This window comes from Rhea pennata, chromosome 5 (genome assembly GCF_028389875.1).
Source record: "Rhea pennata isolate bPtePen1 chromosome 5, bPtePen1.pri, whole genome shotgun sequence".
NCBI classification, from domain to species: Eukaryota; Metazoa; Chordata; class Aves; order Rheiformes; family Rheidae; genus Rhea; species Rhea pennata.
Window position 1 is genome coordinate 61828224 of NC_084667.1, and position 26917 is coordinate 61855140.

General features: G+C 40.6%; 1 protein-coding gene across 5 annotated transcripts in view; it reads right to left on the reverse strand.

Annotated features, from left to right (window-relative positions):
- Positions 1 to 662: 662 nt before the first annotated feature.
- Positions 663 to 26917, reverse strand: part of BRF1 (BRF1 RNA polymerase III transcription initiation factor subunit) — a 170811-nt gene continuing 144556 nt past the window's right edge. For 4 of the 5 annotated variants that reach the window (XM_062577185.1, XM_062577184.1, XM_062577188.1 and 1 more), the window contains 3 exons: positions 10310 to 10361; positions 6731 to 6899; positions 663 to 4448 (listed from right to left, as the gene is read on the reverse strand). In XM_062577185.1, the coding sequence (XP_062433169.1) occupies positions 4411 to 4448; positions 6731 to 6899; positions 10310 to 10361 (259 nt within the window). In that variant the 3' untranslated portion in view covers positions 663 to 4410. Of the gene's footprint in view, positions 4449 to 6730; positions 6900 to 10309; positions 10362 to 13748; positions 13799 to 26917 lie in introns of those variants that run through there. The other variant, XM_062577186.1, reaches the window with a different exon arrangement.

Genomic DNA, 26917 nt, shown 5'->3' on the forward strand with positions numbered 1-26917 from the left:
TACGTGAACCTAAGAATAAGCACACTATGATCTACTGATGACAAACGACGCTAAAATAAAGCTTCACCAGATTAGACACATTGTGAATTCTTGGAATGAGATATGGTTAACCCTTTATCAAAACTACTGTTAATTTTCTACTATAAGCTAAAACTTTGCAGTAGACATTCCTGAGAATCCAGCAGTAGCGCCACTGCCAGGAAAAAAAAAAAAAAAAAAAAAAACAGAATGAGCCAACACCCCAGCATGCAAAGGGTAGATGCGGATTTTGGCCTCCAAACTATGGTATCCAGATGTTGGTAAAATAACATGATTTTAAATTCAGTGCATGCCTTCTTTGTCAAGGTACAAGCGTTCAGAAAGCAGCACTGGAACAACTCCACCAAGCACACATACTGCATAGTGTACCCACATTCAGTTAATTACACAGCTTGGTGGAAAAACCCCACAGCAGTTTACAGAAAGTAGCTACATTTTTTAGTAGAACAATATTTTGTAAAACACACTTGCCTGATTAGACATGTCTTCCCTTTTAGACATGAAAGAAAGCTCCAGATTACATATTTTGTCCACCATCAACCAATCATGCAGCAATCAAAAACAAGCATTCAGAAGAATGGAGGTAAAAGAATCAGAAATTATCACGAGAGCAGCATAAAATATGGGACATGCAAGGGTTTTACTTTTTATTTACAGCAAATATATTACAGTAAAAAAGCTTAACATGGCTCATATTGTGGTTGTGTAAGGAAGATACATATGCTTTCATCAAACAGGTTTAATTTCCTTGGCATTAACTGAACAAAATGCATGGATTCAACACAAAAATAAGAAACAGAACGTTTATTCGGCAAATTCTACGCTAACTGTATACATCTGTTTCAATGCAATCCAAAGAGAATACAAACAAGCCATCAGGATGGCAAGAACTTTTTAGACAAACATGTTTAACCCTCAAATCAGGGCTGTCTGGCACCATTTAAGAGCTGCTGTACTGAACACAGTGATTTTAAAGAAATGTCATAAATGATTAAGACACCAAAAATGCACTCAACACAGTGAAGAATCCCATTATTGTCATTATTTCCTTCATATTTTATTTCCACAACAGAAGAGTGTTAAAAGGCTGCAATGGCAGACAAGCTGGATGCAACAGCTGGAGGGTTTTGCCTATCAAAGTGACTTCCAGCAAGAGATGTACTTTATGCAGGAAAACCTATGATATACAGCTTTTGTGGGTTCTGGTGAGAAGATCTAAGAACAACAAATGTTGAAGCCTTATAAGCCTCTCTTCATTATAATCAGAATCCTGAAAAAAGCAGGGTCCAAATTACTCCAAGTGAATTTAGGCTCACTTACAAAAAACAAAATTGTCCAGATACATCAATAGTAGTAAACAGAGTTAATGCAGTGTTAATCTTTTTACATTTTAATGACTAGCTATAAAAACAGAAACTAGCATGTTCTAATCTGTTTACATTTCCTGAGCTTAGTTAAATCAAGAAGGAATGAACATTATAAAAATCCCAGTAAGTCACCAATAAATTAAAAATGTACATAACCACTACAGTTTGAGAATCCTTACAACGCTCAGAGTAAAATCTCCTTAGCTGACACCACGGCCTGTACCTTCAGGGCCCCTGTACAGAAACCCACGCCGTTAAATTCACTAGCAATACTGAGATGCTCTGCAATTGCGGATCTTTTTGTGCTCTTCAAGTGCTTTTCTAGCAGACTATGTGATAGTCTTCTCTAATCAAATCACATGAGAGCCTTCAAAACCTGCAAGTTCTTCCCCTGTCCTCAACAGAGAAGCATCCTCTACTTCCAGTGCAGGAAACAGTGTTCCCAGAAACCCCATATGCTACTGAAATTTAAATTTACTAGCAGTAAGTATTTGAGGGGACTTCCAGCTCTCGCACAGAATGTCACTACATAGGCAGCAGGTTTAGTATTCTGTTGGGGGAACAAATCAGCGAAAATCTACACAGAAAACTGCAGGACAGACCCTTAGCAATAAAGAACTCATCTTAGTGGTTTCCTTAAGAGCCAACATTATGCATTTGAGAAAAGCACTCGACCTACATGAGTCATAAGCATGTTTATTTATGCATGTTTATTTCCTGCATAGAGCATAATGTGTACCTTGGAATAAAACCCCAGCTTTGAGAATATCCTGAGAGCACGGGTATTTGTAATAGCGCCGTTGGCAGATTGCTTCAAACCAAATGCAGATACTCAGTTGTCTCAAAGACTTGCAGACCATGAATTTTGATAATACAACGCCATTTTTTCTAACTGTCTGCTTATAGCATGATTTTGAATTCACGGTGTAGACAAAAGAGAGGTAGAAGGGTTTATCTCCTCAATGTAATTTTCCATGCTGCATTTATAAAGTATCGGGAAAAAAATATAGCTTTTTGGTGAAAATGCCAGCTCCCCCCACCCCCAAGAATTATACAGAATTGCCTCTTTCTCACTGAATATCTACAATTAAATAACTGAAATCTGGTTCAGGAGAGCATTACTTCCCATCAGCCTCACCACACCATTCTTGTTACCAAGTTCCAGTTGTTAAACCCATTGCAGAAATATTCCTATTCAGGTCTCAGAAATACCTAGCAAATACAACCTACCCACAAGACTACATTTACCAGCCAAATAATATCAAATCTGTTCCTAAAGAAAGATCCCACTCTTGCTCTACTTACATGTCCTCTCTTATGAATGCTACCAAGGGGGTCAGAAGAGGTATGGAAGGTCGCATGCCCCTTCCCCTCTTTGGCAACTGCTACAGCTACGAGCACCCTCCGTTCCTACCTCTGTCGCTCCGGCTGGCAGGAGTCAAGACATTTTCCGAAATCACCTTCTACTCCTGCCTGAAGGAACTGCCAATATCCACCCTCCACAGGATCGAAGGGCAATGAACAGCGCCTTTTTGATGAGTGCTCCTCAAAGAGAGGAGGAAGGATAAGCTGGCCAGAAAAGAGAGCTTAACAGAAGCCACGTGAGTAAGGTAAACATCTTTTTTTTTTTTTTTTCTAGTGTAAACTAAGCCTGCAACATAGTACAGCTTTCTTGATTTTGCTAGTCAAGGGAGGGAGATGAAAACACCCTAGCTCCTGCAGTTGCAGCCATCAAGACCTCGATGCAGTGCGTACTGCACTTGTCACTAAATGGAGAGCCTTGAGCCCTAGCAGTGGCAGGGAAAGGCAGGCCAGAGTCAACAGAGCGGGATCTGGCGATAGCAGCTCCATCTGTGATCCCCAGTCCTCCAGCCCTGCAAAGGCTGGCTTCTGGGCGAGAAGGGCCAGCCTGCTGACATTCAGGGGCTCACAAGACTAGTGTTCTAGCATTATTCAAGTAACAGCATTTATTCAAAGGGGGATTTAAGCCATGAAAGTCAGGCTGCTGTATGGTGACCTTTAATTTACCCACAGAAAGTTAAATAAATTACATTAAATTAAATTCAGCCAAAGCAGATGCTAGCTTATTTATTAAAAAGCTCATTTTCTTTCTTTCAACTGGTTTTAGAGAAAGGCAGCTCTTGGGAGCAGCCCTTCACTCTTAAGTAAGCTGAGCAAGAACAGGTCAATAGGGATAGTCAAGAGTCACTCTCCTGCAGCAACAGCAGCCCCTACAATACTTAGCTGTCCCTGGGTACACCCAGGAAAGCCACATGACTTTCCTATTACCTCTCCCAGACTTTCTCCCTCCTCCCACAGGAATAGCATCTGACTCACGGTGGAAGACAACTCCAGTGGCAACATTGCCTTCTGTTGTAATATCTTTTAAGAAATCTGTGAATTGATTAGCATAAGGAAGTATTTACTTCATTTCAGAGGAACAGATACTCCCCTACAAATATATAATTTGTGATTAATTTTTATAGGCTTGGGTTAGGAAGCTTGTATACAGTAACAAGGTCATGTCTACAGTAAGAATTGGAAATATTTTCTTTTCAATTGTAGCATTGTAAGAAAATTATACAAGTGTACAAATAATCAACAAGCGAGCTTCTCTTTTTCACCTGTCCATCTACACACTCACTTTCAACAGCACACTTAGAGCAGAGCCAGATAAATAAGGGATGTGTTGCTTCCAGCCACATATGCTTTATACATAGTCTATTTTTTTTTTGTTCTCTGGAAATGTTCCTCCCATTAGTTCCATCCTCCAAACGTGATCCACTGAACTAAAAAAAAAAATTCAAGTACAAACCCAAACTTTATTGCTGGGTTATGGGTCAATGTAAACTAACCAGAGTCAATGACAGACTAAAATTTGCTTTACAAAAGTAAGAATTGTTCAACTACATCTGCTGACAGAAGACAGCTTCTTTCACCATTCATACACATTGAAGATCTGCTGGGAAAAAAGACAGCCCATGTCCTTTGGAAGTAAATGGGACTAGTAGCCATCATCATCCTCTAGATCACAGCCATAATCTGAAAGACACAAACGCATATAAAAATGCAAATATTCCAAGGTAGATTAAAGACACAATGAAAATACGATTACTTTCTTGTTGTTTAAGTACCTAGATGGTAAGTTTAGATTTTAGCAAGCAATAAGAAAACTTGTATTTTCTTACAGCTAAAGACAAAGTTCTCATATGTGCTTTCCTTAATGAAATAAAATTACTTGTAAGCATGTATGTTTAAATATCCTCTTCTCAGTCGACCCTCACTCAACGATATTTGGCACGTGGATATGTGAAATACTTAGTTTAATTTAGAGGTTAAGGTGAACAAGCCTTATTGTCAAAAATAATTTGGAACATGGTGGCTGATAAGGAGCAGCATACATTTACAAGTAGGCCTGATTCTTGCTAGACATGAATATCAAGAAAAAAGCTAGCTTGTTTATATTACTCATGGATTTATAAGCTGAAACTGCAAAAGTTTGGAGGCAGCGTTCCCATCAGTGACTTCCTGAGAAGTCTTGCAGTGAATCGTGACCAACACAACTGATTTAGATCTCCCATACCTACGTTTAGAGGAACAACTTAAAATTTTGCCCAGTCATTTCCCAGAGTGTTTTATTTTTTTTCTCTAAAATGATGTTGACTGAAAAGATTGTTCTGTGTGTGTCAGAGGGAAGACACGTTTATGTCTTTCTAATGCATTGGTTTCTTTTTGATGTAGTTCCTGAATGAAGGTGACACAGATCTTTTCTGTTGCGAAGTGGAACCTAAGGATAACGATTACAGATGACCACTCAGTAAAGTTAATCTTTATATTCTGAATTCAGTGTAGAGCAACATTTAATCCAAAGACTCACACAAATGCTTTGCAGCAGAATCAAGTGTAATCTAAAGTAATTTGCACAGAATGGGTGAAGCTCATCGTCTGTAATTCCTGCAGGTATTGCAGACAGGTCTAAGATCCATGAACAAAGCAGTCAGAAAACAGTTAGTTGTTTTGCTGAGCAGCTTTGCACACCTGCATTTGAATTCTGCAAATGCTCCCTTCCCTTCTATTTTTTTAAACTCTGATTTTTTCAGCTGCTGTCTAGACTAGACAGGCAGTAGTGGAATGTTCTCAGAATGGTTTAAAAATAGTAACATTTACAAAAAAAACTCAGTGACCTTTATTCTATTTTTGCAGGGAGTTTATTAATAAACACAGGCCCACCCTCCTCCACGCGGGTGCACCATCTTGGGAACATTATTCTAATAATATATATGCAGGCAAAGAAGTGTTTTTCCTGTGTTTCAGCAACTATTTTCCAGTGGAGACGTCAATTCAAAAGCAAGACACATTTTTATGAAATGTATACATATTGTCCACAAAAGCTAAGTTAATGGTATTGGAAAGACTTCTGCAGTAAATAACATTCCAGTAGGAAACTCACTGCCATTTTGCTTTTCCACAATCCAGAATTGGCAGCCCTCATTTTAAAAATATTTCTGTATATTTTCAAAGCTTAACTTCTAAGGGGAAGTTTTTTAATAAACAATAAACATAGATATGTCCATCTAGGGAAAAAAAAAAAACACAGCAGAGAGGATACTGCCTTTCCCTGCCAGCACAGAAACCTAATTAAATGCGTGGCTTTGGTGGGTAACCCAAATAAATTACCAGACAACTGTGTACCATTCAGCACGCCACACGCTATCAGTTTGATCCCTGTCTTTGGTGAAGAACTCATTCCTCCTAACATTCACCCCAAAAAAATGGAGCGTGATCATCCGTCTTGTTCTGAGCTGCACAGCCAGGTCCATAGGGCTCATGTACGACATGGACAGAGCTGAAGCCGAAGCTGGGGAGCCAGGTAGGAGCAGGGAGGGCTGAATCACGATGCAAGGAGCCCCAAGAGCTGCTAATGGAATGGTTACTCTGCCACTAATTCCCTTCAGTAGATCTGCACTAATGAGCATAATTCTGAGTAAGGCATAATATCAATTTATTCTTGAAAAGTCCTGTTAGCCTAAAGCTAGAATTGCAAAGTGTTCTTAGGGGGAGTTGCTAAGAAGGTCCATCCTGTGGGATAACTGAGGTTGCCTTTTGCCCATAGCAAGAAGGTCCATGCTGTGGGCAAAAGGCGACCTCAGTTCTCCCACAGGAGCGAGCAATGCTGCAAAAGCAGCAGGAACCCAGGAGGGGATGAACTGCTCACAGGTAGGGACAAGCAGGGGAATCGTGTCTTTCCCAAGCCCTGCAACAACAAAGTCCACAGCACCAGTAAAGAAATAACAGGCAGCAATTTAGACAACAACCCAGCTTACCATTTCCTCCCATTAATTGCAATGCGCTCATGCAGTGATCATCATCATCTTCTACTTCTTCCTCTTCCACCTCCTCATCAGGGTTATAAGCTACTGGGCCACTCTCCACCAGCACAGCTGCTGGTTTTGCTAAGTCAGAGGCTTCCGCCTGTGCATTCGGAAAGGTCACCTTCAAAAAAAGAGAGAGGATAGTAGAGTAGCCCTTCCCTATATGCAAAATTTTTAGAAAAATATTAGTAGCTTCCAAATGGCAAGGACAGGACAGCTGGAAGCCCACATCTGATCCTAGAGGCTTAGCTATTCCAGGAAACTTTTGAATGCTCAGTGAAATGTTGCCTGAATGAAAGTCAGGGATAAATATCCACAGTTGTCATGTATTTCAGAGCCAGGTAACTGAAATATTCAGAGACAGTGCCAGTACAACAGGATCTTCCTGCAAGCACAAGGTAAGGCTAAACTGGGAGTGAATGTTCCTCATCAGAGCTCTGTGCAAAATCCTACAACTTTTCCTCATTGTGTTTGACTCCTACAAAGCCTACTACATAATAAGAAAGATATCAACACCTTAGTGATAGCAAAAAGGTGCTCTTCACATCAGAAAAAAACAGTATGTATCAGTTTTGACTACGGTTGGATTTATCTGAGGCAGAATGAGCTGTGGAACAGCACTCATTAAACAATACTTAATATTATGGTAGAACACGAGGTTGATAATACACATCATCACCTACAGCATTATCTAGGTAATTCATCAGAATAACCATTTCGAAGCACTAGCTTGGGAATTGACCACTGCCGAGACACATTTCATACATCCATCTACCCATATGCCCCAAGACCGGGCACGTCCTTGAATGTTTGCTACCTTAGGGCCTGAGCGCTTAAGCTTGTAAGCTTGACCTTACAGAAGAGTCAAGAGCTCAGGAGTTGCCTTCAAACATAGAGCAGCAGTGCAAGCTCTCCTCAGGAGAGGAGCGAGCAGGTATGGAGGGAGGGAGATAGCTGGACAGGGTCTCCCAGGCAGAAAAGTCTCAGCTGGAAAGACTTCCTGGAAGGTAGTCCAAGCACCAGGCCACTGTGAGAGGAGGAAATGAGGGAGCAACTGCAAAGGTGCGAGAGAGGGAGGAAGAGAGACTGGCATGGCAGGGAAGGAGAAAAGGGGAAATACAGCAAGGAGACAGAGATGTACTCGAAAGTGCAGGGCAATCCTGTGTTCAGTTCACTGACTGAGCTAAGGGGAATGTGGCAACCAGAAGGAGATGGCCATGGCTCCCGAAGCAATGTCTGCCCCAGCAGGACCCAGGGCACCAAAAGGGCTCTGAGTTGGCACCCAGGAGCCCTTATTTCCAGTGCGTGCTCAATGTAGGCAACTACCTCCCTTTCATATTCAGGGAAGAAACATCACAGGAGCTTTGCTTTCTTCACTAGTTGTATAATAAGGTACTTTCACCTCAGTTTTGTATTTGGAATATTTCAGTTTTGTGCACTACAGCCTGCAGCCCAAAAAGAACATCCCATGAGCAGAAACTTGGAGAAGATTAATCATTAACACTGCTTTGTCATGTAAGCAATTTTGACAATTCAGAATGCTAGTAAAATTACCGGTCACTAGTCATCAGTTATCAGCACTGAGTCATCATCTCTCGTATTAGCAGAGATCAAAAAACTGTGATTGTTTACTTGGGAAGGACAGTGTGTGGGGGGGGGGACATAAAAATGAATGGTCTAAAGGAGACAACGGAAAACTACCTTCTCTGTTCCCTAACACAAGAAAAATCATTATTGCTTTAGAGTTAAAATCCTACTTTAACTACAGAAATTGTAGGCCTGCTGCATTTTTTTTTTCATTTATGTTGGCAGTAAGTTCTGATTTGGTGTTGTAATTCCTATCTTATTTATTCATGATGCAGTAACTCCCAGAATCCCAGCAATTTTAGACACTAGATACCGTAAGAGAAAGTCCTTACACCAGGAAGCTGATAGTCTAAATATTCAAATATCAAAGCTGTTCCCAAACTTGTCAGATATTATGCCAGTCAACCTAAAGAAACTGCTTGAGACTTTCAAAGTCTCCTAAGGGTTTGCTCCAATAGCTCATTAATAGGGCAAAAGACACCCACTAATTTTAATAGAAAAATCAAGTATTTAGGTATTCAGATCACTCAGAGACAGGTTTTCATGTCTTTTTTTAATGTTAAAATTAATCATATTATTTAGAGGAACTCCCCTACAGTTTATTATGTATTTCCTACAATCGCTTTGCCTCTAGAGTGATCCAGTTGAGTCCATCTAGGTTTTAGGTATAAGCAGAAATAGACTCCAGTTTGAGAAGAACCAGCATCATCATGTATATCAATTTTTAAGTTTAAAGTATCCATCTGCTCTGAAAAAGTGGGTGAATACAAAGGAGCTAAGATTGAGTCATTATTTTTTAAAACTGCACCATGCTAATTAAAATATGACCTTCATCTAATTATCATGTCCACTTCCAGACTGCTATCATTCTATAAATGTGCAGGGTTTTCTAATGAGCACAGCATAAGAAGTGAAAATGTATTTCCCCAGGCAGGATATCAAACTGTTTCTGAAAATAAATGGGTTTTAGTCATTTTAAAATAAGGCTGTCAAACAATGTCTTTAAACAAAACTTCCTGAATTCACTTCCAGATAACTTGGACTTCAGTTTGGCATACATCTTTGTGTAGGCAGAGATGATTGTGAAAGCACGTTACACTCCCAATCGAAGTTAACTAGCACACTTTCCAAAGGGTGTCAGTGTCACGTGAAAAACAGGAATGGCAGATTCTTTTGGTGTATTAGCAACAGCTTTGAGATACACAGCAGACATTTTATCATATGTAAAATGCATATGTCTATTTTGTTCAGTGTGAATATAATAGCGAGGAAAAGTAGTTATTACTGTGACTGTGCTAATAATCATGATCATTCCAGCAGAAAATACACGTGCGTGAAGCAACGCAAGGAAGGCTTACATCAGTGGACCTTTTCTGTGCTGCTATTGTATTTTCAAACCAAATCCAAAAAGCGCAAGTCATGCTCTTTAGAGCAAGCCATCACATTGTGCTTCCTCACCACTTTCCTGAAGCAGCCCCCAGGAGCACAGCACCTTCCTGGATCACCACTTGCTCCCCAGAAGCAGCATTTTGCATCATTCCCTTTCTCTGTGTGTTGGGGGGGGGGCGGTTTGGCTGCTGAGAAGCAGACACCAGCTCTTCTTTCTTCTATTTTTCCTACCTACTTGTTTGATATGTTCTAGATGCTTGCAGGAGGGAGGAGGGATCCCTTTTTTCTTCCTTAACAGCGATTCTTGTTATGCACGTGGAACATGAGGCTGTGCTAAGGTTACTGAGGGATTAATGCAAGGTCAAACCTTCATTAGAGACCACATTACTTCAGCTTTGCAGTGTTCACAGTAACCAGCTCCTCATCTGCTCACTGACACAAGTTTCTCTCTTTTTTTGCAAGGAATTCACCACATAGATGGTCAGGCTGAGAAAGGCTTGTGGGAACTTCCAAACTCTAACTGTTGCTCTGGGGGAGCTGCTAGACTTTACATACCTTTTCAGTAGCTGCCTTTTTAGCTAGCTGTGTAGAAATCAAGGGTCTTAATCTGGAAAGAAGAAAGAAGAAATGGTGAAGATCAAAAACGTTAGACCACGTGCAAGAAAGTTGACACTGAGTACTCGCTCGGACTCCAAACAACGAAAGTGTTTTGGTAGCGTTACCATGCTGTGCGCTCGTTTTTGTTTTAAAAGATACACAGTAAGATCAACAGGGGAGGGCCACAAACTCCACAATAACTAAAATGCACGTGCCTTGTAAGCATCTGCTCCAGTTTGGGGTAGTAAGAAAACCTGCAAGTCAGTAAGTACAGCAGCAAAACTGCAACTCAGATCGCACCCTCAGCTCATCCCAAAGGTCCTGTGCAGCTGATGATTTTGTCGCACATTACAAAGGTGAAAAGACTCAAGTAAGTAGTGAAGAGCAGAAGCAAGGACACCCCACACTTGATCCCTTCGCGGGACAGAGGGACACTTCATCCCTCTCTCCGCCGCCTGTATACGGGCTGCAGGCAGGCACGAGCGGCCACGGCGTTTCCAAGCCCAAGGGGACCGGCGTCTGCAAGCTGCCCGCTAGAAAGCCACACGGCCGGAGCACGGGCACGAGACGGGGCAGCCGTGCTTTGGGCACAGCAGCTGACTTTTCCGGCCAACGCAGACAGCAGACACTGCGAACGAGCCACGTTCACTTTGTAATGACACCAGTGTTGCTCTGCAATGACTTCCCTTTACTTTAATGACGTATGCAGGATACAAGTAAGATTACATACATGGGGTAGCATAATCACCACACACTAATCTCAAGATACAGAAAACATTACTGAAAACAAGAGGACCCAAGATAACTTGAAAGAGAAATGACAGAAATTGAACATTTTTAAAAATTCTGCATCAAAGACATGCATTTTTGGAGAGCAAAGATGGATCTCTATTACTCTATATTAGGCATTGAGGATCATTCATTTCTGAAAAACATTTTATAGCCTGCTGTCTTCTCTTACTGCTAGGAAGGCTGTTCTTAATCCATCCAGTCAGTGTTGCTTTCTGATCTCTCCTCCTGATCTAGGTGTATCAAGTTATGAAAAGGATGACTTGCTCTCTACTGCAATTCTGCTCAGACAGCTCCTCAAATATGTCTTTTAACTAAGTCTAAGCAAACAAGTTAATGAACACCAATTTACATCACCAGAGATACACTTTCTTTCACGATAAGCAGTCTCTTTCCTCTCATTTTTCTATTAGTCATTCCTCCCCCATCAGCACACAGATACTAGTTGTTTTCCTATTTATTTATTTATTTATTTATTTATTTCAAATAATTAGCAATAGAAAACCAAGCTGCAGAGAATGAGGCGGGGAGACCTTAGATCATTAACTCTGATAGAGAAGACAGTATTAAAATTCAAGATACCGGTTAAGCTCCAGTGATGTTCTGAAAATCATCATTTCTGGAATGCTTTGTAAGCCCTCAAAGGCACTTCAACAGTCAAACTAGTCCAAGGTGACTGTTTACAGTGGATCTAAACAAAAAGATGTTACAGGAACGCTTCAGGAGCTCTACTGCTGAATGATCTGGAACACATTACTCTGCTACTGAGAATACTTGTCACATTTCATGATTATCAAAAATTTCAAGAAAGAGATACTCTTGACCCACATGAATTATCCATTATTTACAATTCCCAGTGGACTTTTGGGCTTAGAGAGAATGTATTTGAAGGCAGACACATTTCCACCTAGGCTTCTGGTCTTCTCTTTTCCCTATCTAACCTGAGTTATAGAGTTTTCCTAAAATTTGAGATTGCCTGCATTATACTGTCAATCACTGTTTGCCAAGTCACCTTGTTTGGATGCTTACAAACTCAAGAACGCAGCAACGTCAAAAGGTTACGAAGCTGAAAGAGGCTAATTATGAAACAGGTTTTCTTGCATTGACTTGACAGAAAATTCAACAGCAGTAAGAAATGAAAGGCTTTTATTTTAAAACAGTGGTAGTGATTATTGCAATTAGCATTGTACCAAAGATAGTACCTATTGCCTCATGCTGCTGGCAGACATCAGACCTCCTGAGAGCACCCTGAAATCCTTCCTCCCCCCAATTAGAATCAAGCTGTTGAGTAAGACTCGCAAGGTAATCAGAAACTGCTGACACGGTCTTTTAGAGCAAATTATACATGTCCTCACACAGTGAAGAAAACAATCATGGCTATAGGAAGCAAAGAGTAAACATTCCAGTTTCATTTTAATTAAAACGGTCCCCTAATGAAAATAAAAAGAATCATGCTTATGAAAAGCCTATTAGTAAACTTTAATGCTAACTTCAAGAGCCACTCTATACCGTTTTTCAGCACTGAGCAACTTTCACACCTATATTGAAATTAAAGTTGTATTTCTATTCTATATTAATGGTTCACAAAGCATAGATTTTCACTTCATTACTTGAAATACAGTGCTGCCATTCAATTTGGAAAATATTGTTTCTCTCTCAGCCTAGCATCTCATGCATTCAAAGACACTGGGCCGGATTCTCCTTTTGCTCCCGCCGAGCTGGCACCCTTCGCACGCCGGTGCTTCTGGAAGGGTTACTCACAGTGTAGACAAAACAGCCCAGTTCGCTGCACCTAATTAATGCATGCTAACAGCAAACACAAGCAATGAGAGCTGAAAAAGCTTAAAACCATCACAAAGGTAAAAACAGAACTTATTCTCCCCCTAAAACAATGCTTTTATTTACTTTTTTTTTTTTTAAAGGTGATTTCTCTCCTTTGTCTGATCACATCACTGTGTCCATGAAAAACCTTACTATTACTGCACCAAATGACTGGGGAAGGTTTTTTACAGTGGGGCTTGGGTTTTATTTTGTTTCTTAAATACCCCAATGCCCTGACCTCCTTAAAGGGGAGCAGCTGCTGTCACACCAGCCATATGGGACATTAAATTACTGGCTGCCACAGCTACAGCTTCTGCTGTCCGACTGCACCAGAGAGGCCGAGAAACAAGTGCCGCACACCCTCACGGAAAAGCACGACTCTTTTTTGAGGCTGGGGGATTAATGAGCAAACAAGCAGCTTCAAAAATGGGTATCTGAAGTATGTTATCTAATTCTTAACAAGTATCATGCAACCCCATCAATAAACACTATAAAGGTGCACATGTGCACACATAAACCGTAAGGGAAAAAAATCCTGGCCAAGCAGACGAGTTGTGTTCTGTCCAAAGTCTGCTTTGAATTTGGGGTTGCCAAGCCCCATAAATAAACGCCACCTCCTGCATGAAGATACAACCCAATATAAACCAAAGTGGTTATATTCCAACAGTCCCTCTTTAAAATGTAATGTCGTCCTGCTGGTCTTCCTAAACGTTGCAACTGTTCACTGCTTTCAATGATTTCTAGATTGGAGCACGTTTATTATGAACTTTGCAACTTAATACAGTACCTTGTGGCAGGGAGTAACAAAACATGCAACTTTCTCAATGGCAAAGTGATCTATAGACAGGGAAAAAAAAAAGAAAAAAAAGGTTTCACACAGCCCCAAGCATAATATCCACGTTTCACACTACTTCAAAAATTATGCGACTCCTCTAATGCTCACATCAGCCAACACATCCCAGTGGAAGCAGATAATCTTGACACGGTCTTGACAAAAAAAAAAAATCACGGCACGGTACACAGCATCGGAGGCTGCTCGCTGCCGAAGCGGCTCTGCTCCTGCTGCGCTCGCAATTGGGATGTGCACGGTAACGTCTAGCTTTGGCCTCCAGCTTAACAATCTAAAAGGAGATTCAATATAATAGATTCTGACAGGGCTGAAGATCACAGACTGAACTTTCAAAGTGAACAAATTCTTTGAAAAATAAGCTGGCTGTGACAAACAACTGTTTTTATTTTGCTTATTATTTAATAACAAAAGATTACACGGCACAGTACACAAAACAGAAGGTGCACTACGAGGCAATAAAAACACGTAACTTATATCAGGCTGTTCACCCACCAAAAGGTTTACGATACCACAATAATCTCCTCAGTGAAATCCTGAAAGTAATTTGAAAACTCACTCAAAGCTCTGTTTCTTACTGGATTTTAATTTAATCCATCCAAGTAGGGAACGTTGTATTGCTGCTTACCACACATACTAATTTTATACACAAACACAGAATATACGATGGGAAGAGGAGACGCTCCAGAGCCTGGAACCACAAGCCGGCAGTAAACTTACGCAGGTCCTCTAAGACAAACACCCATAAAACCTATATAACCATACCACAGGCATTTCATGCATACGCAACTTCTGTGACAAAAAAAGAAAAAAAAAAAAAGAAAAAACCCTCTTTAGAGTCACTTCAGCAAGAGACTGGGCTAGCCTCTTCATCCTGGTTGCACTACTCCTCCCACCTGAGGCCAGATGGTTTTGCCTCAGGAAGTCAGTTTACCAGACATCTGTGTGAGAAGGAAATTAATATAAATGTTTACCCCAGCTAAACGTGCCCTTTAATTAGGTACGTCAATGTTATCCTTACCGGAAAGCTGGGAGTTGCCTCTTTGCAAGGATTTAGTGCTCCTGTTAGAAACACGACAGCATCAGGAGATACCGAGCCATCGTTTCGCTATTAGTATAGTACAAGGGAGGATAGTGACCGCTTTGGACTCGGACCACTGCTCTTTCCAGAAGGCAAAATACAGACTAGGATGAAGACTGGAGTACTGGAGCACTGCTGGCTCTGCACTTCTGCCTGTGCACCCAACCATCTTCTACGACCACACCAGGTCAAGACCCAGGTGCTGCTCCCAAGAGCCGTTCCCCTCACCGCAAGGCGTGTGGCCAAGGCACTGGCTCGTCGTGCCATAGGTGAGTGGTCGCCTGACGTGTTGAATAAGGGGTTAGGATGTAAGAGTGCACTGCGGCACAGCAGAAAGGGCAGATGTTGCCACAAAAAGCATCGTATTCTAAAGAAAGACATTCACATCTCGAAACCGCATGCGTTTAATGTTAGGCAGGTTGTTATTTTCGGCTTTCTGGAGGCCAGGCTGACCACCAGTAGCACAGCACAGCCCTACAGTGAGTGTGGACGCCTCAGGGAGTTCCTCTGAACCACTCTCGCTAGCGACAGGACTGCAGAGACATCAGTAATGACCAAAAGACACCAGCTGAAGGGTGCATCCACTCCGCAATAATGCCAGCTCCTGCCATACTGAGCTCCTGGTTAACCTGGGTGCTGCCAACCGTACAAGTGTGACTTACGGGCTCAGCTGGCAGGATCTGAAGCATCTTTCGTATTAACACATACCCAGGGAGGATGCCCAGGGTGCACTGAATATGGCCTTCCCATCAGCAGAGCCTGAGCTCTGGTTCAAATTCCCAACATAAATGCCTACATCAACCACTCCGGCTATACCAATGTATCCGATGCTTTCCTCCTGTTTTCAAGCGAGCAAAACCACAAAAAGAGTGCCTTCAAGCAGAAAACACAAAGTTAAAGTGACAACAAAAAATACAGTGAAACAAGCAATTGTTCCCACTTTTGATTCCAGATCAGTCCTTTTTAATGCTGGATCAGAGGAGCCAGACTTTCATCAGCACAGCATCAGACAACGCAGCGCTGAGAACATCTTCAGTGCTAACGAGATTGGCCACTTCTAGCAAATATCCAGACTTAAATACCAAGAGACCAAGAACTTACAGGGGTAAACAGGCAAAAAATAAGAACCTCTACCATTTACTATGGGAAATATTTGTCAGCAGAGAAGTAAGCATCTCTCTCATTCACCAATAGACTCTTGCATCTAGCTTAAAAGCAAGAATTTTGCTAATATACAGCGAACTGAACACCTACTCTAGGTTCTTCTGAGAGGGGCAGAGGTTACTGATGGCTGTTGTCTTCAATAACCCTGCTCAGAGTGGGTAATATTTTTCTGTGTAGCTGTAGAACTCATTCGTCAATTATATGCTGTAAAATGGCAACATGCTGTTCTTTTCACTGACTAAAACAAAAGATTTTCAATAGAAAAAAAAAGAAAAAGAAAAAAAGAAAAAGAAAAGAATGAAATCTAAGGCCACCTTATTGGGACCAAATGAAATTATGCTACAACAGCAGATCCAAACAATCTCTGCACATATCTCATTCTAAAGGAAATTGCTGCAGACCATGGGAAATTACAATTGCTCCAGGACAAGAAAGGCTGACTGATCTAATATTTCTGGTCGACACACCTTCTTCCTGGGTTTGTCAATAAAGATACTGATGAGCTCAACTCTCCACAGTTCAGGAAAATATTAGTTTAAAATATGCCATTCCTTTCACTATGGAAACTTTTCCAGGTAAAATGATGGCAGCAAGGCAGATTTGCACCTCGCTGAGAAAAATACTTGAAATAAGGACGCTATGAAGCATTTTGATGAAGGCAAATGAGTAATTGGGATGGTCTCAGTTAAGCAAGTCTATTGATGTGTCACTTCTAAAACGTGGGTGTGAGACAACTCATATGGTGACAATCCAGATACGTCTAACTGTCTGGTAGTGATCCAAATGGTAGCAGTACGGAATGCATCTATTACGATAGAAAGCAAAACCATTAGCTGGACAGAACACATAAGGTAAACACAAATGATTTTTAAACCATGCTTGGAACTGCAGTAAAAGAAATTAAATCCAAACAGTCAAGTGAACACACTGTCATCCAACAGAGCCGTTATACTGTCAAAAAGTTCTCAGCAGTAGCACAGCTGTCTTTATTTCTGGTACAAATATATTTCTCTAAACTCAAGCAAGGAAGATTATAAATACTTGCTTTTGCATAGGTGTTTTGATCAATCTCAACCTCATAAAAACAGCTAATGAGGCAAAAGATGAAAAGAAAAACATCTTAGTAACCGTCTCTGAGAACAATCCACAGAGATTGCTATACCCAAAGGTGATGCCAGATTTATCGCTAGATCTTCCCTGTTGACATTACAAGGACAAAAATCATCCCAGGAAAAATATTAACTCACCTCTTCCACTACCTCTGATAGCATACACCACTGTTCAAATGAAGTTTCCCTCATCAGATTATGCAGCCAAAACTGGTATTTTAAAATTCAGGTAACTATAGATTCATACAAGTAATCCATCAAGGAATAACGATGGATGATAGGGATTTTTTTCCCCCTTGTGTCTGGTCTATTATACATTAAAGAGCAATTTCACTGCCAGCCCATCTGGAAATCAATGTATTCTAAGCTTTATTTTATGATTACCAACATTTCTCTTCATAACTCATTTCTAATTATAAGCAATAAATCATTCCTTCTTGCTTGTAATTTATAACAGCCAATTAAGGCAAACCTCTTATTTAAATAGAAAATATAGCTTTAAAACATCACATATTTTGAGGTTTGCATAGAACACATCTAATCAAGCAGCCTAAGAGTAGAATGATAATTTTACTTTGCAGCAACTAAGAAGGCACATTGGAAGAACCCACTCTACTCTTCTGACCTAGATACACCAGGACTTTTTAAAACTTAAGACACGTGTCTTACCTCCCTGATTAGATGCTCGAGAGACTGACATGTTAAGATACACGAAACAATACGCATCTCTGGGAAGTCGGGAGCCAAGACTTCCCTTTAACATGCCAGGATGTGCATAAAAAGTTGGTCTATTTAAAAACCCCGAATAATCTTTTTTATTTCATTTTAAGAACTAAAGCTGAACCAATGCAACTCTAAATTTAATACTGAAGGAAAAAAACAGTTTGAAAAAAAGGGACTAGCCTGCTCCTTCCACATCTAAGGACACCAGCAAGCAGTGCACCAGGTGTTTACCCCATCAGATACTGCCTGTTGTATGAGATTTAGCATGTTTTAGTCTATAGCATAGCACCTGGCATGGGTACGGCGTTCACTCGAATCACTCCTCCTTGTCCCTCACGGCCACGTGAGGATCAGGCAGAACAAAGCACTGAAACAGTCTGCGAAGAAAAGGTGTCACCAAATAAACCCCGAGTATTCCTTCAGGGAGAACGCTTTAGCGGTGATTTCCCATGACAACCCTTACTGACAGAAGAATATCAAAGACATGTAGCAGAGGATGTCAAGCAAGACAAAGCAAGGCGGATCGAACAGCAGTGGCACAGGCGTCGAGTTAAATTTTTGCATATATTTGTTCTTCAGGGTTGGTCTGAGTAACAGGCATGTGAGAGCAAACACAAGAGAGAGACTTCTTATAAATAGCCCTGCTGGGATTTGTCTGTAAGGAAAAAAAGAACTCTTGTCAGAAAAGTATTTGATACAATTTTGGATACAGAATTTATTACATGAGAAACTGATCTTAGGAACGTGGAAGTAGTTCCCACTGAGATTTTATTCGGTCATCACACAGCTCAAGTCTGTTCCAGTTTCACATCATGTCATCTGGTAAGCATATACAGTAGGAATCAAGGGAACTGGATTTGGAAAAAATCCATCACAACTGACCTAAATCTGATCTGACCTGAATAATCAAACTAATACCAAATTCAAATATGGCTAGACAGAAACAAGGAAAGGCAATTCATCAGGAGTTCTTCTACAAGTTTCCCTTCCATATCCACTGATGAGGGTTATGCACTCCACTCTGCTTTTCCTCCTAAGAAGCTGGAGGCTACATAAGCATCTCCTTGTAGCAAAGATGTCAAAAGCCAAGAGCATAAGCTCTGCAGGCTCACGTTACCTTCCATTTCAGACATCCTTCATTCCTGAGAGAGCAGTACTTGGAAGTGGGGAAGAGAAGATAGCAAATATATAGGAAAATACAGAGAAAACATTCTGGACGGACTGCAGCGACCATGTCAGTACCATTTGGCCTTGCCTTTGCAATATAGCTCTCCAGAGTCACTCTGAAGAATAGATTTGGCTAATGCAGAGCTCAGTGTAACACACAGCAATGACCGCTTCGGTGCAGCTAATACTGCGTTACATGCACACCCATGCTAGTCCACGATACAGCTGCGTGCGAGATTCAAGACATGTCTCTTCACTGACACTTCTCTATATCCCTGCCTAGGGGTTTAAAGGAGCCCTAGCGAGGTGGTCTGCAGCACCACACCAGATGACCATCAGAAACGAGCCCGTTATGGTGCAGCAAGGCGAGAAGGGAATTACATCACAGCACTACCAACATCTCTGCCAGAGATGTTATAAGGTTACGCTCCCAGTTTTACTTTATTCCTAAGGGACTGACCTGAAAACATGCAGCTGTAGCATTATCTACGCACACAGCTAGTCTCAATAGGTAAAATATTCATGCAACCCTTGCGTTCAACAAAAAGTTTCATGACCTTCTAAACTCCTTTTCTTTTCTTGATGAAAGGTCTAATTATTATTTATTAATCTTCTCCAAATACAAAACTTAAAGCTATCTTAATATCTGGATTACTCTTTTGGTAGTAAGAATGGAACACTGGAAAGAAAACTCAAGAATCAATGTCTTGATGTTGGTGAAACCTGGACATTATTTCTGGTAAAAAAATGGCTGAAGATGCAAAAAAGCCTGCACAGTATTGAAGACAGAGAGAGAAAGAGACACCAAAGCCTACAAATTTCAGTTTGAAAATAAAGCGTCGTTCCTATTATGCCTGTGGACATATATCTTCCCCAAGTAAACTTTTAAAAGCTTTATATAAACTATACTTCTAAGCAAGCTTGTAATTAGCTAGGGGCAGGTTTGGCTCTAATTATATCTTACACAGACACACATTATGGAAATACTTAGCTAATAACCATAGCTATGCTCTGCTGATGGTTGAAGTTAGGCTGGCATGTGATTCTCTTGTAACCGCTTGAGTACTTTCCATCTTGTGTAAACTAGGCTTCTTAATCAAGGTGTTAAGACTGGTCTGTCAGGTCCTCCTCCCAGCTTTGCGTAACAAGACAATGCAAGCTTTGCTACCATTTACACTATAACGTCCTGCACACACCCATCTCGCTTCCTTACCTGGTACAAAGATGGTGTGGGATACCTGTTCTGATCTCACCAGGACATGCTGACACCAAAAGGACTAGGCAACTTGATAGATACAGCTAAACTTGCTCCATTTTAGCCACAAGCAACAGCAGACTGAGTCCAGTACGTGAATTTGCCAGATGCCAGCATACAGTGCAAACATAAATACATTATTCCATACAGCCTTTTTTAAAGTTAAAATTAAGTTGATTGCATGCTCCTTTTCAAAATCAAAATATCTGTAAAAATCTAGGATGCTCAGTTAGAAGAATGTCCTTCCAAGTCAAGGTTCCTGTAAATCTACAAATTTAAACAGATCTCTCACAGGTTTGGATCCAACTTGTACTGATACAATAATGCTCCAGAAAGTAAATTATACCCTTTTGTTCCAACCTTGGAAGATGCTTGCATGGCAGTCTCCACTTAAGCATAAGTATGTTGGGTAATAAAGTACAAAAATATTAAAAATCATTGGGAAAATGGCCATTTACCATTAAATGTAATACAAGTTTAAAGGTACACTGCTACATATCCTCACTCATACTATTACGTACTAATGAATCATAAACTGGGTCCCAAAAGACCTTCATGTTACAAAAAACATATCTCATTGTTAATGCATGTTTTTACAGACAATAAGTTAGTGCAAAAATGTAATCGCATTTCCTTACTGAAAGACAATTCAAAATGTGTTAGGAATGGAAACAAAGTTAATTGCTATTTTAAAATCCTCTCAAGGAAGGAGGAAAATATTTCTGATGTAGGGTGCTGACAGCACCATCTTCTCCAATGTCCTGCGTAAAGTCTATGCTGTGCTGCTTTAATTAAGTTAGGTTCACTAGAATAGTGGAAAGCTATCGGTAAAGCAGACATTTTTGTTTAATTGTAGGTTTGCTTTAGTATAGTTTATTTGATACCAGTGTTAATAGACACAAATTAATCAACTGAAATCTCATTCAAACTACAGGAGTGATGTCTCCCTTGCAGTCACTTGCACTGGTTTAACTGGATCAATTAAAAATCTCTTTTACGTTAAACCAGCGCACCTCAGTGCTGCCCACAGTCAGGTGCACAGGGCCACGAACGGAGGAGCTCTGGGAAAAGCCGGGAGTGAGGCTGCAGCAACGAGCCGTCTCCCAGCTGCCCATCACCCTAACACCACCCTGCAGCTCCACGGGCCTGCTTGGGCCACCGCTCCCCAGTCTGCATCAGTCAAAACAAGCCAGGTCAGCCTCAGACCTTTGCTAACTACTACCCTTTGAAATTGCCGGAGTTTTTGAAATTGGTTAAAAGGCAGTTACAAAATCAGGTCAGCTGGCAGGTGTGAAGGGGTCACAAGCAGCTGAGACACAGGAGGGCACAGGCACAGTTCATTTCTGCAGGGAACGCCGTTCCCTGCCCTTGGCTTGCAGACCATCCAGATGGCTCCCAATGTCCTCTCTCTCCCAAAGCCCTCACCTAAACGGGTGGAGGGTTGACCTCAATCTCGAAAATTCAGAAGGTTGAACCTTCTGTAATAGGCAATTAGTACTGTTAATTCCTGGCCAAAACACAGCAAAATCCACAAGACAAAATCTGTTTAAAAATACTTATCCCATCTCTTCTTTTACCCTTCCCTCTTAAGAGCTTGTGGCCTCCAGCGCTAGTTCTTCAATCATCAGAGATCCAGCTTCTGAGATAAGTAGGTGTAAAAAGCAGAACAAGTGATTCCTAGTGCTAAACAACAGCCCCTTTCTCTACTGAACAGTGCTACAGAAGTTGCTCTGAAAAGAGAAAATTAATGCAACTACAAGGCCCCATCCTAAAATTGTTCATGCACATCCTTAACTTTGCACACACGAAAATACTCAAAAGCTAACAGTCGTAACTACCTTTCAGCATTGGGCTTCCTTGGAAATGTACAACTAAAGACAAAATCAGACCTTTTGAAAGGAGGATGTGTAACATATATGCCATGCAAGCTACCTTCCTACCACAATAATTATGCACTGTGGAACAGTAAAAGGTATTCAACTGACCAGGAAACGTGCAAATACTACAATAAATAGTTCTTAGATACTATCCTATTTAAATAATTTCTTCCCTCCCGTCTTCTAGTTCATATTCTGTCACTGTATTCTGTCAAGTTTTTCAGACTATTTTTGATACATGGCAAATTTTAGTGCAACTCTAGTAAAAATGAGTAAAACATGAAACAAACCTTACCCATCTCAAGCAAATCTTTGAGGTACAAAGGCAGAAGTAAAGAGCTTGCACTAGAACTATGTCATGAAATAACAATTGTGCTGAACAGAGAAGAAAGCAAATTCCCACTGTAGTTTAAATCCTTCTACAAACTAAGCTATATTTGAAGATCAATAAAAAAGAAAATACTTTCAGCCTAATCTTCATTTTTCTTTTTCATTCTGAACTTTAACTCCTTGCAAGGTAAAGGAAAAAGCCACCGAAAATAAACTAATATTCCTAAAAGACCTGAGCTACTTAAGTGCTAGAAATATCGTGAGACTTTGTACGTACAGACCCTTTCTAGCCTCTGTGCTGCGTGCATCCCTCTCCGAAGGAGAAGGCTGCCCCACTGCACACTGACAGACGGCTCTTTGGGCTGAAGTCTCAATTTCAAAGACCAGTAGCACCAAATTTGCCAACCTGCTCTGCCGTTCAAACAAATATTAAGCGAAACAAGAGCACCCAGAGCAAAGCAGGCGCAGAATAATGTCACGTTGGGAAAATACTGCAAAATTGCATCAGTGAGCAACGGAGTTGTAACTAAGCGTAATAAGTAACTTTGCTTTTGTTTGTTTCTGTCACTGCATTTGTTTTGCTTCCTAAGGTTGAAAAGCCAGTTCTGAAGCATCGGGTAAAAGAAACTAGTTTTAAAAAAGAACGAGTCTCTTCCCTCCCCCCCCCCCCCCCGTTATTTTTTTAAGAAATATAAGTCTTGTGTTCAGTTAGATTTCCTATATTGTGTACTTGGCCAAAATATGAAGCAAATGCCTAAGAAGTACTCGGCCCAGTGAGCCAACAGTCTGTACAGACTCATTTGTAGTACATATTTGCCTTTCAGTTATTTAATCTCCATATACTGTATTGCCTTTACCAGTCCTACAGCATCATCCCAGTTTGCTTTAGTTTTTAGTATTTACAAAATATCATGGGAACATCAACACTTGGCATCCCTAACATGGGTTTTTAGCACTGCACTACAAATGTCTATGTTACTTTGTTTTGTTGGTTAGCAAAATACTAAAGCAAATAAACAGACGCGTAAAGTATTTTTTGTCAAATGCGATGTAACATGCGTGCTACATTGTGATATAATCACTTTTCACTGTGCCTATTTTAATGGAAAATGCTTTTTAGAGTAAACTGCCTTAAAGCAACTGAATCAACTTTAAAGATATGCTTGATAGAATAAATTTGGAAATTAGTTTGGTAGCAATTTAGGACCCTTTGATTTGAGGTGAACTTGCACAGCCATTCTTAGAGCAAGAATGTATTAGTTCTGAAGTATAGGGTACTGCCTGGCCTCTGCAGGAAAATGACAGCTGAACCACCTCTAAGGTCCTTATTACCTCTAAGGCTTCTGAACTTTTAATAGCTTATTTTAAAATCTTAATAGATGAGTAAGAAAGTAACATAAATCTCCGTTTTCTTCATGAAAAAATATATATTTCTAGCATGAACCTGTTTTATAAAAAAGGTATTAACAATTACCAGCAATGGTAAATCTGATCCACTCAATACCACATCTACATCTTCCCACTGAATTACGAAGTCCATGCAAGCAGTCTAAACACTCACATTCATTTCACAGAACATAAGTGAAAAACACAGACTTTAGAAACAGCAGAAACATGATGTGGCTTTTTCAGCAAATGGCAGCAGCACCCAGAAACCCCCAGTGCAGATTTCTCTTGTCTCCTGACAAAATGAATACATGGAAATCCCCGAGTGTCATCACAGTGGTCGTACTCTGGAGTCCTGGTCCATGATTCCTTCTGTGTCCGCCTTACACTGACCTCTGTGATACTTCTGTGCCCATTAACAGCTGACAGTATTTACCCCATGTTAGCTGAGACACAACATTACGCCCTCATGGTGTTACAGCTTCCAAGAAGCTCAGACCACAGGCCAAGGTGCTTGGTATCACCAAACCTCTGCCATGGCCTGGCTTAACCACTTGCCCAAGACACCAACAGGAAGCCCCAGACTGATGACCAACCCCGAGCCAGACTTCACCTTCCTCTCATTTTCTATTGCTCAAAAAGCCCACTATCAGACTCTTGGCAATGGAAACAGGTTTTGCTGAAGCACCATGGACACAACCAAGGCTGATACCCCCCAAACACTAGCTTCCTCGCTGGCCAGAGTTTGGCCAGCGAGAGAGTCCAGATATGTTCTTTTCTATGACCAGCATTTTTGCCGACCAGCTTTTTACTTCTGTTTCCTATCTAAACTGTAACACTGAAATTCATCTAAGATGACACACAAGCCCCTCACCTTCCGAACATAATAAACCGAGTGGCTGTTTTTAAAGGTAAGAGCCAAAAAGTTTGACTCTATTTGTCAAAGTGAAACACTCACTTGGCTTTAGTTCTGATATAAATGACATGGAAGATTCACAGTTAATAAAAACTGATGAATCGTTCCAATTCGTTTTGAATAGTAGAAACTACTGAAGAGACCTGGTGGAGTTAAGCACAACAGTAGTTTTAGTCGTCTATCTCTACATGTTTAAACACTTGAGGACTTTAAAATAAATGCTGACCTGAATTCACCATCAAAAGACAAAATCCATATTCTATCTGCCAAAACCTTTAGCAGCCTAAACAGAAAATGTCACAACTGATTTTCAGTAACACTATAAAAATAAAAAACAACATTTAAAAGTCTTTAGGGGATAGATAGATAGACAGATAAATAGCATGACAGACAGATGGATTTATTGCTGTAGGTATTTTTTTTTCTCCTATGTAAGAATCAGGCTTCAAATGGACTGACACAGCTAAACAAGTTAAGAAAAAAAAGTGTGTAATTTTATTTTTAAATTCTCTGGTCTGTCAGGATCATCAGCCTAGAGATATAAAGTGAACAGATTTTTTTTTGAGCACTACTATTTTATTTGCATTAAGGTTATAAGAGTTTTCTCCCTCCTTGACTGGCATCAGACATAATGAAACAAAAACTTCTGAAAAGGAAAAAAAAAAAAAAAAAAAGAGCTATTAAAAGTGCTGCTTTGGAGGCTCTTTTGCTGCTTCTCTGTTTCTCAAAGATGTTTTGTTGTCAATGAACGCTTGAGCGGGGGGGGGGATTGGACTAGGGTGTCTCTAGAAGTCTCTTCCAACCTCAACCACTCTGTGATTAAGGAACAAATCCAGATCTGGTATCATCAGACACAGCTCCAAAAAAGGCCCAGATTCCTTTTTATCACTTCAGCATTTGGCTGCCCACCTGTTTCCCGACTGGGCTGTCTTCAAACATGCCACTCAGACCACCACCAAGACGTTTTTCTCCTGTTACTCCACTGAAGTTATCACCTGCCATGTCACACGCTGCTGTTTCACTCTTTATGTTTTCATGTTCACGTATTTGTAGGCTCCTATAATCAACCTGCATATCTGAGTTTCAGCATTTCCTCTAGATCATAACCTTTTTTTTTCCTTGCTGAAACACTCTAATGACTCCAATTTTCTCTTATCCCCAGAACTGAATAGTTCTCCAAGAAAAGCCTAATGCATCCCTAATCCGTCACGTGATGTTTCTTGAACATGTGGCCCAAATTGGCCCTTTTGTGGAGTCTCATATCTAATTTGCAGTCCACTATCTCTGCACCTCTTTCAGCCTTATAGCTTTTACAGCTTCTGCTCCCATGTATGTCTGCATTTCAGAATAGATTTCTCTGGATGCATTAGCCTGGATTTTTTCCAAGATGCTCTTTTTATTTCCTGCTCTCAGTTACTTAAAAAAAAAAAGAAAAAAAAAAAAAAAAAAAAAAAAATGAAGAAGAAGAAGAAGCAGCTTAGCAGCACTGTTCCACACTGCTATTTCTAGAGTTCTTTGCTGCATGGCTCACTTTACTGTCTCCTGCAGATTTCACTAGCACAATTTTCTATGTCATTATGAAGTAATACTGTATTTCACATGTTGTTCTAGCTTTCCAATGAACATCACCTTGCAAGTTAGCACCACTCTCAGTGTTTGCTTGGGCAGATGACGGTACTCCTCAAAAGGAAAGATCTCAGGGCTGCTGAATCTGCCTAAAAAGTCCAAGCTTCCTGAGTGCTATGAGGGAAATACTAAAGGAGTTACAGAAGCAGGGTATGTTAACACCATTAGCTCCTGGAAGGTTTTGGTTTTTTACCCATGACCTGTTTATTTGTTAGGTATCTGAAGGCAACTTCTGCCAGGAACAGATGGTGTTCAAGCAGACAACTGGCCAGTGCTCTAGAGGAGCGCACTGAGATGGTGTTGTGCGCAAGTCTGGTCAGCTATCCAAAAACCAGGACGAATGCAACAGGAGCTGCTGAAAGGCATCGTTTCTAAAGGGAAATGTAGTCAGCAGGACCAATGAACCTGCAGGTAAGAAATTTTAAGAAACTCTATCACAGAAGGCCTTTTCCATTAGCAATTCTGTCTCCAAAGT